Source organism: Seriola dumerili, unplaced genomic scaffold, assembly GCF_002260705.1.
Source record: "Seriola dumerili isolate Sdu_G_001 unplaced genomic scaffold, Sdu_1.0 BDQW01001124.1, whole genome shotgun sequence".
Taxonomy (NCBI): Eukaryota; Metazoa; Chordata; class Actinopteri; order Carangiformes; family Carangidae; genus Seriola; species Seriola dumerili.
Window position 1 is genome coordinate 2,967,520 of NW_019175379.1, and position 18,016 is coordinate 2,985,535.

At 40.9% G+C, this 18,016-nt stretch overlaps 3 protein-coding genes across 3 annotated transcripts; 1 reads left to right on the forward strand and 2 right to left on the reverse strand.

Annotated features, from left to right (window-relative positions):
* Positions 1-941: 941 nt before the first annotated feature.
* prpf4b (pre-mRNA processing factor 4B) lies at positions 942-10,419 on the reverse strand. Its single transcript, XM_022767250.1, has 16 exons — positions 10,355-10,419; positions 8,632-8,710; positions 7,011-8,149; positions 6,500-6,673; positions 6,126-6,284; positions 5,753-5,834; positions 5,463-5,664; positions 4,190-4,263; positions 3,949-4,039; positions 3,576-3,723; positions 3,304-3,441; positions 3,041-3,194; positions 2,814-2,928; positions 2,569-2,720; positions 2,361-2,447; positions 942-2,177 (listed from the first exon to the last, which is right to left on the reverse strand). Exons 1-16 carry the CDS (start codon positions 10,411-10,413, stop codon positions 1,974-1,976), a joined length of 3,057 nt encoding a protein of 1,018 aa, XP_022622971.1. The 5' UTR covers positions 10,414-10,419; the 3' UTR covers positions 942-1,973.
* Positions 10,420-12,176: 1,757 nt separating this feature from the next.
* psme2 (proteasome activator subunit 2) lies at positions 12,177-15,633 on the forward strand. Its single transcript, XM_022767203.1, has 11 exons — positions 12,177-12,356; positions 12,645-12,677; positions 12,775-12,837; positions 12,935-13,021; positions 13,453-13,501; positions 13,610-13,707; positions 13,822-13,890; positions 13,992-14,059; positions 14,250-14,304; positions 15,023-15,109; positions 15,197-15,633. The coding sequence occupies exons 1-11, from the start codon at positions 12,309-12,311 to the stop codon at positions 15,275-15,277; spliced, it is 738 nt and encodes a 245-aa protein (XP_022622924.1). The 5' UTR covers positions 12,177-12,308; the 3' UTR covers positions 15,278-15,633.
* Positions 15,614-17,553, reverse strand: lsm5 (LSM5 homolog, U6 small nuclear RNA and mRNA degradation associated). The gene is made up of 5 exons (XM_022767204.1): positions 17,477-17,553; positions 16,336-16,431; positions 16,169-16,196; positions 16,001-16,073; positions 15,614-15,882 (listed from the first exon to the last, which is right to left on the reverse strand). The coding sequence occupies exons 1-5, from the start codon at positions 17,520-17,522 to the stop codon at positions 15,850-15,852; spliced, it is 276 nt and encodes a 91-aa protein (XP_022622925.1). The 5' UTR covers positions 17,523-17,553; the 3' UTR covers positions 15,614-15,849.
* Between the last annotated feature and the right edge of the window lie 463 nt (positions 17,554-18,016).

An 18,016-nucleotide genomic window follows, 5' to 3' on the forward strand; every position in this document is an offset into this window, starting at 1 on the left:
TTTTTAATATACTCCTCCAATTCAAATTAAAACAAACACAATTTACAGTTTTAGTGCTGAAGTTCTAACACGAGTCATCCTCAGTGGCTTCATTTATGGAGTAGCCAGTGCTTCTGATGCCCTCTTCTGATCATCACTAGAAACTACAATTACGTTGTAAGGTGGGCGCTATGCAGTGTGAGTGAATTTCATCCTCATGAATTTGATAGCATGGTTATAAATCACTTGTTTGGTTACATATTCAGATTAAAAGCAGATATGCCCTCGTCTCTCTGTGTTGAGATTAAAGCCAGTAGATGTTAGTGTCCTTGCTCATTGACACTGACCTCTTTTACCAGTGGTTATTCCACTTTAGCCCACATGTATTTACAGATGCCTTAAGGCTAACAGCCCATCAGCTCCTATCAGAATCCTTTTAGCGCGCTCCATGCAAGCACAGAAAGATCTTGCATCATTCCCCAACTTTCCAGACGGAGTAAAATGGGAACCATTTCTAAGTGAGTCTCCCATTATGCTTTTTAGAAGCTCAACACAAGTGTAATCATGCAACGGAAATGCAGGGTACAGTTAGACTTTCCGCTGCAGAGAGGGAGCATGAGAGCCTGTAAATTGTTCCAAGTGGGTACAAGATAGAGGGTTTTTACTTTTGATGCTCCGAGGCTGCAGCTGTCTCAGTCAAAATCTATTTTTCACCAAAAAAATATACCACCTTTATAACACTCCTTTACCATCTTCATACTGCCTGGGGTAGAAGGATCTTACCCATTGTTATGTCAAAAGTGCTTCTTGAGACTGTGGACATCCAGTTATGAAATCTCATATGTTCCATCAGTGTTTTTCTGCTTAAACAACACATCCAACTATTTTAAATGAATTGACCTTTTGATGTGGAGATCATTTCCACGTTGCCAACATGTTGGGGATAAAATGAAGAAAGGGGGTTTGGTATACAATAGGAAACATTTTATTACTAAAAAAATCATCTTATATTGAAGGTGCTCTTTCAGCAGCGTTTCCACAACTATTCTTTATTGAAATCACAAGATTGTTTTTTTTTTTAACCACTTAAATGGAAAAAAACAAATTAATCATACATGAAATGACAGTAACTATGGACTATTTACAACAGTGGGAGAGAAAGAGGGTCACAGGTGTGGCATCAATAGGCCAGCATTGTTTTGGTGTTTTAACACACTAGGCTCATACAGGAGGCACTTGAGTGTGAGAGCCTTAAGAGCCAGGACCTAGCCAGAGTGCTGGAGGGAGAGGAAGGTAAAAAACATGGAAATGTCCAGCAACAGAAAACAATGACTTCCTGCTTTGAAAATTAAAAAACAAATCTTGTTCAAGGAGTACATAATATGCATCTATTCCTTCAGCACAGACCTCAAGGCCTGGAAACTTAGTTAGGGGGAGAGGGGTGCTGTCACATGTGGGACACTGATGCACATACAGAGCATTTACACAGGCCTGCACCACAGAAATCTAGAGCACAAAGGGTGCACATTCAAAAAGCATGCATCGCCCCACAATGAGCAATGTGGTTAAAAAGACTGATGTATTTAGACATCTGCAACTACGACAAAACTCGAACTGTCTGCTGCTTGAGATTGTTAATGCAATAGACATACAGTATTTACAGGAATTATATTTTTCTTTTAAACATCTGTCACTCCAATGCCAGTTAAATTAAAAAAAGAAAAAAGTCCGTAACTGCATTGCCAGGTATGAGGGGAAGTTTACAATGATAAATCGCAAAGATCATGTTTTCAAGAATGGCTACCATTTCAATGATCTATTTACAATAAAACACAATTATGTATCCATAAACAAAATAATGTTGAGGAAGAACGAAAATCTGTGACATTCTGAATAGAAGTCTGTGGGTTGGCTGCCTCGCTGCAGAGTTCTTGTCAGAGCTGGTTTAGTGGTTGGTTCTCCATCTGCTCTGGGAGTGTGTGGCGCTCAGAGTGTTAAATCTTCTCCTGGATAAAGGGGTGCTGCAGAGCCTGGTTGATACTGATGCGCTTGGCTGGGTCCAGCATCAGGGTGCCATCCAGCAAGTCCTTCAGCTGCATTACCTTCTTCCTCTGGTCCTCAGGCAGTCGCTGGCCTCCTATCATGTCCGCCAGCAGGTCTTTGGTGGGGTTGATGGTGCTCATCACCGTCACCTTCTCCTGATGGTGCACAGACAGGGAATGAAAGGAGATGCAAGTCAATCTTAATACAATGATTGTAGCTACAGAACATTTTCATTACATGCCAGGTATGCAATATCAGACCTAAATTGGCAATAATTGGCTTGTTATTGAAATTGCAGGACACGTTCACAACATTCAGTGTAGAAGTCAACACCTTACCCTTTCTGTTACTTTGTCTACTTCAATGTACAGGAAGTTCAAATTCTGATCGAAGTGTTTGTCTTTGAACAAGCCTTTACGGATCATCTGAGGAGAGAAAAGCACATAATTGCATCAGCTATGACTTCTTGAACACTGCATGGAACAGCAACATGTCTCACTTCATCTAGGAAAAGGAAACAACTGAAATTTAATGATGCAACTTTACCTTGTTGGGCATTTTGCCCTTGAGGTCCATCGCAAGTTTGATCATGTGATTGTTGGAAGATCCAGGAAACAGGATTTTGCCAGTGTAAAGCTCGTATAAAGTGCAGCCAACAGACCACATGTCAATCCCATAGTCATACGGCTTTCCTATGACTGAGGCAGAAAGACAGTGTGAGCAAGGGCTGGTTTTGAATGCAACGTATTAAAGAGGTGGGATTTGTGATTTATAGAAATAATGCAACTCACTGATTTCTGGAGCTCTGTAAAACCTGCTGACCAGATATGGTGTGATGTCATTGTCAGCAACGTGGGAGGCCGAACCAAAGTCACACAGCTTCAAAATGGTCTTTGACTCGTTCACCTTGTAAAGATGGACACAAACAAGTCAGTACAAATGAGAGTCTCAAATGAGTGCATTTTTTAAATCACTCTAGGATCTAGCTTGATTTTAAGAATGAGTATTTAGATCGTACCAGGATGTTGTCTGGCTTGATGTCAGCATGGAGGATGTTGCACCGTTTGAGCAGCTTGAGGGCCAAGAAGAGCTGTTGGCTGTAGGAGCGCACGGCCTTGATATGGAGCCCAACATCTTTACCGTATTTCTTCAGCACCTCTCGTAAATTCATACTACAGGATAGAGAATGCAGCAGGTCATTAACGAGTGAGGCCATCACATAATGCTACAATCAGCACAAATTATGAGAACAAAAGAAGTAGCGTTTCCTTCTTCCAGTACCTGAGAGGCTCGAACACCAGACACAGATGCTGCTTGTGGTAGAAGTGCCTGAAAAGGCGAAGGCAGTGAAACTTATCATCGGGATCAGCGTCGTTCAGCTTCTTGAGGAACTCTAACTCCTTCAAACCGGTCTTCTGCCTGTTCAACAAAAATTCATATATGTTTTTCATTAATGCAAATCCACATGGTTGTTGTTGTTCAGAGTATTGTACTTCTAAGTGTTTGAATTTGAACATGTCTGTCACTCATGTAAAAATGCCTAGTTCACTCACATGAGCTCATTGTTTCGGATTATCTTGACTGCCACCTCCTGGCCGGCCCTCGCAGTGTCCCTGGCCCTGATCACGTTGCTGAACACACCCTGGCCAGTGTAGCCATACACATCATAGCGTTTGTCCAGTGTCTCCCCAATGTTCACCCCTAAATAAACCAAAGAAAATATCCACACAGGCACATAGATTTGTCTGATTAAAATAAAGAAAGATGTGATGAAGTCAGCTCATGACTGCAGCCACCATATGGACAGGTCTAAACAGGAGACACTGCTATGTTGTAATGTTGACATGATATTAAACAAACATTTATGGGTGTTTCCCCTCATACTGAAGGAGTCCAAAATCGAAGAATTAGAAAGGCAGCACTTACGGTAGTAACCCTCAGCATCAGTCCAGTTGTCCCTGAGGTTGGGGTTCTCCTTGAAGTCCTTTCCTACACCTGCTGCTCTCATCCTGGCACTCTGCAGAAACAGCACAGAAATCAAATCAGTGGATCGACTGTGTTTCCTATTATTCCTACTACTCTTCTGAAAGTAGAAAATAGATACTAAATGCAGAAAAACAAGAGCAATGTTCAGATGCCCCATATAATTCAATATTAGAATACTCACATCAAAATCAGCAGCAAACATGTCGTCTGACTCTGTGAACATGTCAGGGGCTGACGGCTTCTTTGGATTGGCTCCTGAAACAAAGAACAATATAACACCACACGATGGGTTTCTTGTTGTCCGCTGTGTTGTAAAACAGAATATCTGGAACATGTGTTTGATTCACATACTCTGCAGAGATCAAAACATGCTGCAGGTGGCAGAGACACCCAGGCTTTGGATTACAAGCCAGCAACTGAATGAACACATGACAAAAAGAAACAAAATTAAAACCCCTGCATCACACAACTCTGCATTTCTCACTCAAATCATGCCACTTTCTCTTTTGGTGTCTGTGCACTGGTATCTTGTGGCCAGTCTACATCATAATCAATCTATATCACAATTTCAGGTGTGTAATAAACCACAAAATGCCAAATTGTTCTAAACTGCAGGGAAGTACTAATATAGATGTGAATTTAGCGTTCAGTGAATTTAAAGGCAGGACATAAGATGCTACCAATCGGTTTTCATCTCTATAAATTCCTTCCTCCGCGCCTGCTGAACTCATCATGATCGAACTTGGGAAAACTGCACTGTAAGAGCACTGAAAAACCATTTTGCTCCCTATAAAAATCAAAAACTGTTAAGGGACTATCCAAAGTGATCCCTGGTAGAGCTTTTAGCTGTTCAGTTTCTGGACTCCTTCATGTTCAGAGGGCTGTGTTCTTCAATGATGAAGGGAGCAGACGCAGTGACCCACGTATATTTTCTACAGCCACATTTCAAAGGCTTAAGATGAATGAAGCTGGAGAAGGGATAGAGCATGATATTCTGTAGTTACCTAAGTCAAGCTAACGTCATCCTGCCACAGGCACCATATATGAAGCCACTTTTGTGCTTGACCTATTTCTTTTTTTAACTAAGATTTCAAACCAATGTTTCAGATGAAATCACCTTTTAAAAGTCTTATCATGCCCGGCAGATATGGAGAAAAAAGAACTGATCGGTAAGAGGAACAAAATCTGCCACATCAGGAAGAACTACTTTAATGTTTACTAAAATAATTGGTCTGTGTTCACACCAACTTCTACATAAATCTGAACAATTCTTGTACATTAATCAGAGAGATACTTAATTTTTTCATCTTGTCACGATATGCCTCAGGCCTTCACAAAAGAAGCTGACTGCATGTGGACAATGTCAGTAAACTACAGAGCACACATGTGACGATGCGGTTCATTCAGTTGGCCTTGTACGCCAACAGAAATGACAATCCCCAACAGGACATTACCGTCTTTCTCCTGGGCGATGAGGTTGTGCTTGGCTTTGATGCTGGCCTCGAAGGTGTTGAGGTTCTCGCGTTCATACTCCTTGACGTCTGCGGCTACTCGCTCCAGGATGTCATCAGGCGAGGGTGAACGGCTGCGTGTGCTGCTCTGGGGGCTGCTGGGCTCCGACACCATGTTGGTATCTTCATTCACAACTTTGTATTTCTGTACAATGGCAGGGACAGTGAGAGCATAAGAATACATCTCAAACAGACAGACAAGTGTAAAGAGTTCAGCGTAAGTGAGCACAGACCTGGACAATGGCCATGCGCTGCTGGCGGCGCTGTTCAATGAGAGCTTCTTCATCTATCTCCTCACCATCAAAGTCTTCCAACCTGCAAACAAACAAGGTTTTCAGAAATATGGCAACACCACAATTTTCTTTTAATGAAATCCCTACAGGATGCGCTGATAGATGAATCTATCAATGCAATCTGGCATCAAAAGATATGCCATGAACAAGCTTAATCCACTTTTACTGAGCTGGGTAAGCAGCAGGTCAATAAAACGACACATAAAACTTTTATTAGTTTTCTGCAAGTGAAGCCATTATTCTAAAAGAATGACTTTCACGTGTAAAACTCATCTGCAGAGAAAGAGAATTGCAAATATCTCCTTTAACTCACACTTCTCCCTCTGAGGACTCCTGGTCGACCTTCATGCCCTCTGAAAGGCTACCCTTGAACTTGTCTTCATCTCTGCTGCGTCGCCTTCTCCTCTCCCGATCGCGGGACATTGAGCGTCGGTACTGTCTGAGCCTGCCATACCTGTCTCTCTCCCCGGACCTGTAAGGATGTCAAGGAGGAATAGTTTATTACCCTGTGAAAATGTCAACTTGAAAATGGGTCTTGTCACAATGCTATGAGACTGTCTGCAAAGTTCCAGAGAGAAATGATTACTCTGAATTGAAGTTTCCCAGGACCAAATACAGAAGTTGTCTTTGATTACATAAACTACACTTGTGTAAAAGCATTGTCGAATGACTATAAAGGGCCATCACCTGTGTCCTAGTGGAGACCTGCTCCGTCTGCGAGGGGAAGAGCGGGAGCGTCTTCGTGGTGATGGGGACCTCCGTCTCAGAGGTGAGCGACTCATCCTACGGCGAGAGGATGCCCTGGGACTGGTCTCTCGTGATCTGTCTCTGCCTGGCCCTGCATCTGGCCGTGGGCGCTTCCTGTACGAACATCAGAGGGTGGATGGACAGGCTGAACAAGAGTTTCTATATAATCATTTCAACATGAAGAAGTATAACAGACTATCAGTGAAAGAATTCAAATATTGCAAATTTTCTACATTAAAGACTTTAAAGACTGATGACCTTTGGCATTTCAGAAAACCGCAACAAAAAGTCCTACGTTTTATAATGAACAATGAACCATAAAAATATTTGATGTCTGAACATCTTTCAGAATCAGTCTTTTATTCATTTGTATAGCTCTGACTCATCTGTCTCAGTCAACTTATATAACTTTTAGAAGTTGTATGAGTCAAAAACCGCTTTGTTCACCAACCTCAGCGGTGAGTCCTGCCTGTCAACATCCCTCCTCCTGACATCTGGTGAGCGACTGCGGCCTCTCCTGGGGGGGGACCTTGTTCTGGAAGGAGAGTGGCTCTGTTTTGATGCCCTGTCTGTGGCGCTGGCCGAGGGGTGGTGGGCATCTCTGTGGCGAGGGGACGCGCTGCGTTTCCTCACAGGGGGGCTGTGAGGTCCTCGTCTGTGAGGGGAGCGGTTCTCTTTCCCCGATGAAGCATCCTTGGATGGAGACTTGGCCGGCCGCTTGTCTCTGTCAGGGTCTGAGCGACTTGGTCGCTCTCGTCCAGGTGATCTGGACCGTCGGGTTGCTCTTTCCTGGTTTGGTCTGTCGTCCCGTTGAGGAGAGGAACGTTTATCAGTGCGGCCGCCTTTCTGCTCTCCTCTCCAGCTCGAGGGAGAGTTGGACTTCCTTCTCTCCTTGGACCTGTCAGTGCTGTCTGAACGCTTTCTGTCCTTTGACCTGCTCCTGCCACGGCCTCTGTCCTTAACACCCGTGTCCTTGGTGCTTTTGGTCACCTTGTCCTGCTTTGACTCTTTAGCAGGCTTGTCAGCAGACTTACTCCGACTACGACGCTTGGAGCTGGACTTACTGCCCTCTGTTGAGTCCCGTCTCGATTTCCCACTTTTTCCCCCTCTGGGAGATATGGGTTTACCTGAGCTGCCTCTTTGACGCTGTTCTCCATTTCTTACCCTAGCATCTCCATCCTCTTCCGATCCAGAGTTATAACCCTGAAGGATCAAGCCCATGCCGGATTGAACCTTGCCCTCCATCAACTGGCTGTCCAGCTCAGCTTTGATCATGGCCCTCTGTTTCTCCAAATCCTCCAGCAAGGCCCTGTCATCCAGACTTGGATTTCCAGAGGACGGAGAGGATTCGACTTTTTTATGGCTCGTGGAGCCAAAGAGGCCAGCACCAGAGGGGGAGGAGCCCTCTTTGCGTTTGTGTTTCCTGTGTTTATGACGATGTCTGCGTTTGCGGTCCTTGTCCTCATCAAAGGCATGTTTGTGTTTTTTGTGCTTACTACGATGCTTGTGTTTTTTCCTCTTATGTTTACCGCTGCTGCCGTGATGTTTGGACCCCTCCTCTGTCTTCTCGCCATTGGTTTCGGCCTCCTCCTAGGATGAGACAACATTTCAGTTTAGCAGTTGATTCAGTTTTCAGATCATCTAAATATTGAAAACTCTGGATATGTTGTGATAATATCTATCTATTTTCTTCTTCTTCGTTTTAAAGGTTAAGGTTGTATTCATCCAGATTGCAAGTACAGAATGATGGACGCAGACTAGAGTGTTGTTAAAAAAGGTGGTACATGTAATTACAACATCAAAAATGAATATAATTAAATTATAATTTTTTTTCTGTTTGTATGCTTGTCTTAATGGAAATCTGTCCTCATGAATTTGTGATGTGGTTGTGGTCATTTAGAAAAAAATAAAAACAACATTGACGTGCAGACACAGAGCACCACCAACACTACAGTTTGAGGCCAACAAAAATTTTTAAGTTAATTTATCATAAATTTAATGTAAAGCATTTATATCAGAATCATGACATCATACCACTGAAGATATTTAGGCCTGCTGTTGTCCACCCCTACCTCTTCCTCCTCTTCTTCCTCAGACATGTCTCCGCTGTCCTCATTTGCACTTCTTTCGTGGCTTTCCAGATCCTGCTTCCTGTTTAACAGAAAACAGTCATAAATGTTGAGCAGACAATATCACATGTTTGTGCTAAAACAACAAGAAAGTTAGTTTGGAATTAGTTGATTGACAGAGAATTAAGTGATACAAATTTGTAGGAAACGCTGGAGTTTGACAGATACACAACAAAAACAGTAACTTTGTTACATTTATGCCAAAATGTCAGTGTTTGGCTATCAACTCCACAAATTTCACATAGTTAGGTGTACAAGTTTTACATTTTGAAAATTATAAGAACTGGCATCAGCAGACTGATTTGAGGCATCTGTAGCAGGATTAGGGCAATTTTCTCAATTAGTCACTTTGTGTATAATATATCAAAAACTAGAGTACAAGGCAATGTCTTCAAATGTCTTGTTTTGTCCAACCAACTATGTAAAACCAAACATATTCAGTTTACTATGATACAAAACAGAAAGACGCAGCCACTCATCAAACTGAAACAGCTGAAATCTACAATTTCTTGCTTGAAAAAAACAGCTAAAACAATTAATCAATTATCAAAACGGTAGCAGATTATTTTTTAGTTGATTAATTGACTGATCATTGCAGCTCAAATAAGGAGAAAGGTTGACTTAAATAAATAACATTGATGCCTGTATTGCAACCCTAATACACACTGATGGGATAAAGCTCACAGAGAAGCTTTCTGTTGTTGTGTCTCCTCCAACACTAGTAACCAATAGCAACCAGGGCGCCAGTCAGTTTTGGCATCATAAAAAATCCCCTATTTTATGTTCTGTGGTCAGTGTTTAAAAACGAGGCAACTTAATTAGAAATTATCTGTGTATCTATCTGTGTATTTTTGTTTTTTGTATTTATGAAAACGCCACAGATAGTTTTTATCTTCTAGTATCAAACTAATTGCCAAACATCGTGCAAATATTTTGTGACATTACTATATCGCTGCACTATCCTTATTTTAGCACGTGCAATATAAAAATAAAAAGGCCATCATTCAGAAGGCAGCATGTAGATCTCTACAAGCACAAATAGGTAACGTTAGGTAAACCCCAGTTACGTAATGTGCTCAATATAGCTAGAAACTGCAGAAACATACGAAGTACCATAAAGCATAGTGGTTGAAACTTTTAGAAATAGATCTGCTTATTAGTGTAGCAAATAGACTCATTTGGCACCATGTGTACCTCGCTTGGTTGCTCTTCCCCTGAGCTCGACCGCCAAGACGATTTTCACTCATTAGCTAGGATGTGCTAACCGCTCTTAGCAAACTTACAGCTAACAGGCTACATCCTCAGGTAGCTTATGGCCATGCTAAGTTTCAGGGTTGTTGCTTGTTATCAAACACCACTGTTTAACTATATGTGCTCTGACGTGTATATTATAGAGGAAAACGCACAACAATGCAGTTGAGGTATATGTGTGTCGTGCGTTTAGCGAAACGTAACGCTAGGTGAGCTATAGAACATTAGCTGGTTGGCTAAGAACGTTAGCCAGCCGTTGGCATGTAATTTAGCTAGCCCCGGCAACAACGTGAACCTGCTGCTCAGTTTCGCCTCCGCACTTCCAACTTACAAAACAGTTGCCCTTTGATGTCGGATCCGCAAGGAGCTTAAACCTTCTTACTAAGAACGTCTTATCTTAAATTAAATCACTTACACGTGTTCGTTGCCATTATTCATTCTTCTGGACGTGATGTCCATCTCAACGTCGGCCATTTTCCTCAGCTGAGGGGCCTTTTCTTTTTCGATTGTTTTGCTCACAGAGGTACAACAATATCAAAACACTGACACGCCACCTATTGTACTGGCGGTACACTGCAGTCTGGATTTGTGCAGTGAAATTTCTCTTGTGTCCACCAGAGTGTGTAATTTTAACCTTTCAGGACAGAATATCATCATTTGGTTTCTGCATGGAGTAGGCTACTAATCCTTTAAGAACATTTCCCTGATTATACTTACAAAGCATATTTTGAAGTAACGTTTTCAATGCAAGTAATTCGTAATTTTACTTAAGCACAGGATTTGAATACTTCCTCCACCACTGACAGGAGGTTTTGATAAAAAAAAAACTGAACGCTGACCAGACTTGACCGAGTGATTTCAACAGGACTGGCCTGTGCCAATTTCTACTTTGGGCAGCCACTGGCACATGTCAGACAACATGTTTCAACATCTAATCGCTTCAAGGAGTTGGCACAGTGTGTGGATGACATGGTCCCAAAACATGGGGTTAAGTAAACCTCTATTGTGACAGACATACAGTGAAATTGTAAAATGTTGTGATTAATAAAAAGTCAAGGTTCAAAATATGTTTAGACTGTAGAAACAGAAATATAATAATGTCTGCTTATTATTGAAAAGATCCACCAACCCCACCTCGCAACTTACAGGCCTCAATGGATCTGCTGCTGAAGTCTTGGTGCCAGATACCACAGCACACCTTCAGAGGTCTTGTAGAGTCTATGCCTCGACAGGTAAGAGTTGTTTTGGTGGCAAAAGGGGGACATACACAATATTAGGCAGGTGGCCATAATGTTATAGCTGATCCTGGACCTGGAGCAGGTTTTAGCCTCATTCTGCTCCCTCTGCAGCTCCCCCTTGTTCCTTGACCTGAATGTACTCCTCTTCTCATTCGACAGGGACTTTAGATCTGGGATAAACCAGGGATTTTGTTAGAAAACAACCATATTGTCTCAGGGCACAGTGTTTTCTACACAGAAGCTGATATGATCTGTGATACAGAGTGTGACACTGTTAAAATCCTCACCACGAGGCTCACAGAGAACATCTCAGTTGGTTGAGTCAAAACAGTACTTCTGTGACTCATCACATTCATTAGACCATCTTCTGCCTGTGTAGGTTTTTATGCAGACAAGAGATGCACCAGGTTGTGGTCAGATCTGCCCAGTGGAGGCACAGGGGATGAGTTATATGTCCCCTTCACATTAGCGCATAAGTGTCCGGTGTCCTTTATCTCCGGATTGTCTATTATCTCTAGTTTGACATATGCCATATTGAGTAAACGTAGGCAAAGTGGAGGAAAAGAAGGCATGATTAAAGTCTCTATACATGAGCAGGAGAGATAAATATAAAAAAACTGCAAACATCTGAAAATGTCCCGATTGAGCTGAACATTTTTAAAGTTTGACTGGAGTTTCTATGAAGGAGATACAATTCAAAAAATGGTCAGACACTGGCCTGCATGGTGTAGTGAGGTTCTGGACGTCTGGAGTATTTTTTGCATTAATGTCAATTTTTCAACGTTAGAAGTGCTCGATTTGGAAAAAGACCACAGTCTCTTTGTGTGACTGGCAATTAGATATAAACATTTGTACTCATAAAGTCATCAAATCGACTCTGCTGTTTTTAAGAGTTCGTGAAATTAAATTTTGAAGGGAAATTAAGGGAACTCCCCAATGTGGGCAGAGGAGGGAGACAGTGGGAGGCGCAAACTGCATCATGCGATGCCAAATCGAAAGTAAACTGGATGAGGAAATAAAGAAATCACACTAGCAATACGCGCTGTCCTCTCCTGCACCCGTACACGTCTGATTTCATAAAAAAAAAAAAAACATATTTATTTGTCTTGAACTTGAAAACTTTGCTTAGTCATGTCAAAGACATCCACCCTGAAAATAAGCAGCGCCAGTGCAGTGAAGGTAAGTGGATGATCTGTTGCAGTAAACGCGTCTGAACGGGACAGGAACAAAAGACGACGTGTGATTACGATGTGATATGAAGAGACTTTACATTATAGTCCATGTTTTTCGGGTAGTGTCTGAAATGTTCAGCACCAACATGTTGGAGTCGGTTTAAACTTGTTAAAGTGGCAGAAAAAGTCCCTTTCTTAGAGGAAAACGAAAGTAAATCCAAACGGTTTAATATGACGTGACTCAGCAGCTTAAATGATGTGTGTTTTTCACTTTATCCTGCTTCATTTCCCACAGGTGGAACACTTCCGTCAGTCACTGTACGAAGAGGTCTGTAGAGCCATTATAATATGAATGGCACATACATTCAGATCATGTAATTTATGCAGCTTCAAATTTGACCTTTAAAAAAAAAAATGTTTTCCAGGCAGAGAGTCTGTTCTCCAAATACATCCCACTGAAGATTATACAGCTGGATGCTCTGCTCAGGGTCAGCAAGTTCAATGTTTCACCAGAACACACCACGCACATGTGAAATAACCGTTTTCTGTTCTTCGTCCTTCTCATCTTCATCTGTGTGTTTTCAGGACGATGCCCTCAGCCTCAGTGACAAGTCCTCTCTCCAGGCTCCGCTGGACATCCCCATACCCGACCCTCCTTCCCCAGAGGACGATGTGAGACCAGCTCTGTTCATCTGTTTCACACCATAACTGTGATTTTTATCCATCACATGTTGAAAGCCACATTAAGCCGTCTACATTTGTCTTAATCACCGTAAAAGATGAAATACCAGGTCCATAGTCTTCAGCTGTAAATTAGGATGGAGTATGTTGCTCTACCAGCTGAGATATACAAGCTGTAAGATCCCCAAAAGTCCCAGATGCAGTGCGTGGCACAGTAAAAAGATATTTTTTATTGTTAAGGGTCTTACAGTGGCTCCTGCCCAGTGTCTAAATCTAGTTTTAATACCTTTGATATTAAACGTGTACATACATATATCTGCATACATCTGAAAGTTTCACATATTAGTGTCAGATCAGATTAGTGTCTTGTGAAGGAAATAAAAATGATGTTTTTGTTTGACTCTGCAAAACTGATCTCACAGGAAATGGAGACAGACAAGAACGAAGACGATGAGAAGAAAAAGAAGAAAGGTAAAGTGTTTGTTTTTTTGGAGTTATTGTGAGAGTTGGCAGGTAGCATGTGGCGTCTGCACACGATGAATATGGTGGAAAAAACAAAGTTCTCCTTTTCATCTGCAGCTCCAAAATGTGGCTTCATCAAGGGGAACGAGAAGATTATGATGCTTCTAGAGAGGGTGAAACCAGAGATAGTGGCTCTTAGAGAGACCATCATTGTTGTAAGTGAATCACTATCTGCGTGAAGATGAATTCTGACCCAGTATCTGCTTTAAAACACTAAAGGAAGTCGACACAGTGGATGTGGTAAAGCTCACTTGTGTTGTTTCCTGCAGGTGTCCTGCTGGATTCAACATCTCATCCCAAAGATAGAAGATGGGAATGACTTTGGAGTTGCCATTCAGGTACATTTCCATTCAAAAGACTATACTGTGCATGCATTGTGATGCATTTTAGTTTATTTGCAAGTGTTTGATGGTTGAAAATGATTTTTTTTTCACCACAGGAGAAAATCTTGGAGAGAATCGCTGCTGTGAAGACCAAAGTTGATGGATTTCAGACGAACATCAACAAGTAGGTTGACTATAAAAGCTGGTGTTAAGATGTGTAATGATGGAGAGTATCACCATTCACCTGAAAAATATTTGCAGATTGTGTCTGGTTTACTAGCTGTTTTGGCAGACAAATAATTAACAGTTTTTTTTTTTATTAAGAATGCAGGACATTTGGACTCTTGTGACTTTCTTTTTTTTTTACCACTTAGGTACTTCTCAGAGAGGGGAGATGCTGTTGCAAAAGCCTCAAAAGACACTCACGTGGTGAGTGTTAATGTTCCCGTCTTTTAAAATTTTTTTTTTTAAAGAGGTACTCCAGCAATTCTGTATTACACTCCCACAAAAGATTTCAGAGGCAGAAATTGCACTTTTTTACTCCACTACATTTGTGTGACAGCTGTATTTATGTGAAGTGTGTGAAAACGAACGTTTTTTTTAATTTGAATTATTCTCATTTGACCTTTAGCCACCAAAATCTAATCAGTTAATCCTTGAGAATGTTTTGAAGAAGTTCCTTCACAGTGTTACTGAGTCTTCCTATCCACAAGCTTCTCTGATTGACTGAGCTGCTGACACTTTTTTTTTTCAATTAAAAAAAAAAAAAAAAAAAAAAATTTCTACAAAAGGCCATGTTGTTGACACAACTCCTAAACCAATCAGCACCAGTCTTAGATCAGGTGTGAGCCAGGTATTTCTAATTGTGCCCTGAAGTTTTGCACTCAGTGGAAATCAACTGTGGTGTGTGGCTCCCGAAGCTGCAGTTGCCTTTATCTTGCAAGGTTATTGTTCACATTTGCATGATGTCAGAGTGTCAGACAAAAATCTAATCAGCATTCTCCAAGCATCTGGTGACTGATTATGCGATTCTGTGCCTGGCTCATCCGTTTCCCCGGGCCGGGTACTCCCCCAGTGATGAGTAAACTGATCTTAATGTGCAAAAATGAACAGAATGCTACTTTAACTCAGCTTCTTTTCTCTCCAGATGGACTACCGCTCGCTCGTCCACGAGAAGGACGAGACCATCTACTCGGAGATCAGAGTGATTGTTCTTGACATTCGTGGCTTTTACGTAAGACAAGTTGATCTTCTCAGAAACATTAACCACCATACTGTCATACAAGAACATTTAAAGATTCTTTTTGCCTCTTTACTGTAGGCAGAGCTTTACGACATCATCAACAAGAATCTGGAAAAGGTGACCAATCCAAAAGGAGAGGAGAAGCCCTCCATGTATTGAAGCTGGTGGGAGGAGGAGGTGATGATCTGATCAGATTCTTCAAACCTCTGCTTAACAGCTGTATTGATCATCTGGTGTATTCAATATCAGTCAACTCTGTCTGTTCAGTCATGCTGCATGTTCATGTAAATCAGTTAAAAAAACATTTTAAAAAGTTAAACATTTGAAATAAGTCTCACTTCCCAATTTTGCTTATTCAGTTCAATAAATAGAAAAAATAACTGGATCAAGGTTTTTATCACTGCTGTATGGATTTAGTTTTGTACAAACACTTGCACTAAATTTAAGTTGTTGTGTTCGACTATGAGATTAAAAATAAGTGAAAAAATGAATAAAGATGGTGTGAGATTCAGAGATTTATTTGTAACAAAACCTGCCTTTTTGCAATGTGTGATTAATGATGCACGTCTCATTTATCTTTTTTTTTTTTTTTAAACAAATACTCAATTAGGAACCTTATTACAAAAATTGTTTCCCCCTCAAAGATCAGGAGGTAAGACCAATAACAACAATTATGACATAATCAACTAATAAACAATATATGAAAAACAAAACACAAAACTATCAGTGATTCAAACTTCAGGACCTTCTCCACCAGGTATGAGCTGTAAAAAAGAAAAGAAAAGAAAATATATAGATATTAATTTCACTGTGAAGTCTAAAACAACAGTAATACATCATGTGAAGGTGTATGACACAAAACGTGGAGGTTTATTTTCATACCATGGTGATATTATTGCCGTTCAGGAGGATCTGGTCCAGTTTGGTTATCCTCCTTCCCTCTGGTGTGATTTCACTACAACACATATAAGAATAAATTAATGCAACAAACAGGTAAGCAGTTGACTTATAAATGACAGTATTTAATGTGAAAACAAGAAATGTACTTACAATTCTGTCACATCCTCCAAAACCATATCTAAGACATTTAGTTAAGGACAAAATCTGGGGCAATATTCAGAGCAAATGGTAAAATCACCCAGTGCATAAAACAGGAGAAAGTGTTTTTTTTTTTTTTTTTTTTTTTTAAAGAAACTGCAACCTGAGCAAAAGGATACTGACAAAGTCATCAAAACCCAGCAGGGTACCGACAATTTCTTTGTCGGTTTTCATGACGATGTGAATCCGGGAGCCGATACATTTGTCCACAAGCTCTGAGAGATAAAATGAAATTTAAGATTTGGTCATTGATTTTCTTTAATTTCAAATAAAAGGTTCTCAATTGATCATTTCTATAGTTCTCAGTTTTGTTTCTCTGATCCTTTAATGTAGTTTCATCTCTTTACACTTTCTTGCAAACAAGAGATGTATTGTATTACAGGCTGCAAAGAATAGCTCTTTGCATTATCAATTAGTAGAGTCAGAATTTGGCATCAACAGCATGAACACATGGACCCAACCTGCCGTGTGTCATCAGTCCTGGCTGGTGGTGGTGGTAGTGTAATGGTATGGGAAATATTTTCTTGGCACATTTTGGGCCCTTTAATACTACTCAATCATGATTTGAATGCCACTGCCTATCTGAGAATTGTTGCTGGCCATGGTCAGTGAACTTCAGTTCCAGGACAACACCTTTGAGATGTGATAAAACAGGAGGGTGGCAGCATAAATGTGCCGCTGACAAATCTGCAGAAATTAAGTCAGAGGAGGAAAGAGAGGTCCTACCCAGTATTAGTATAGTGTTCCTTATAAAGTGCTCACTGAGTTTATAACTGCTACATAGTAATCTTGGGCCCCCCACTGCCCCTCCACCTCCTGCCCTTTGCTGCCTGCAAGTTCCCATTAAGTCCTCCTGAGCTGTAATAACACTTTATCTTAGTTTAACGCAGCTTTATTTACCGGCATGCTCAACGTGGGGACATAAAGCAAAAGTTTGACACAGGGCGCCTCCACGAGGTCAGATAATTAGGTAAATAATGCAGGACCACTTTAATTGATATTGTATTTTAGTGGTGCAGATAATTCAACACATTTGCAGATATTAAAATTGCCAAGAACAGGAGAAGAGAGTAGTTTGAGAGAAAACAGTATTTAGCTATCTGCTAGCATGATGCTAACGCCAGCTTGTGAAACAACGCAAGCATTTTAACTTATATCAGCTGCTGCTCAAAGTTCAAATACCAAAATTCCTGGCTTTTGACATCTACACATTTTTAGCTATCTAAAACAGAAAGTCAACATTATTTTTCATTTACAAACCCAGTGGGAGCAACTGAGACGGATTCGTTGCTTGAGTAGCCGCCATTGTCGAGCCACGAGCAGTCAGAACCAATCGACAGAAGAAACGTCAGCAATCAGGCGAAAGCAATCAAACCCGAATCGCTCATCAATCATCATTATTTTTACATTTTACATCAAGACACATAATAGACACACAGTTGAATACAAATAATAAAGTGAAATAACAACTTACATAGTTGAATAGATGTGATAGAAATTGTTAGAACTCGAAGATTAAGTTATGTTATTCGATTTAGTTCAACGTGATGGCGCTGTCGATGCATGACGTAATTCTTTCACTAAACAAAGAGACAAGAGTCGAGGTCAAGATGGTTCCTTACTTTAGATTTCGTTGTCTAGCATAATAGTCCTACTTTAGTGTCTATTTATCTTTGCTCAGCTTTGTTATCCTTGTTTTCGCTGTATGTCCATGTGTACCTCCCTAGACATTGGTATTGTGTATTATTCCTTGTTTGCACAAACAATTATGTTAACTCTATGAATTAAGATAGGCAAAAA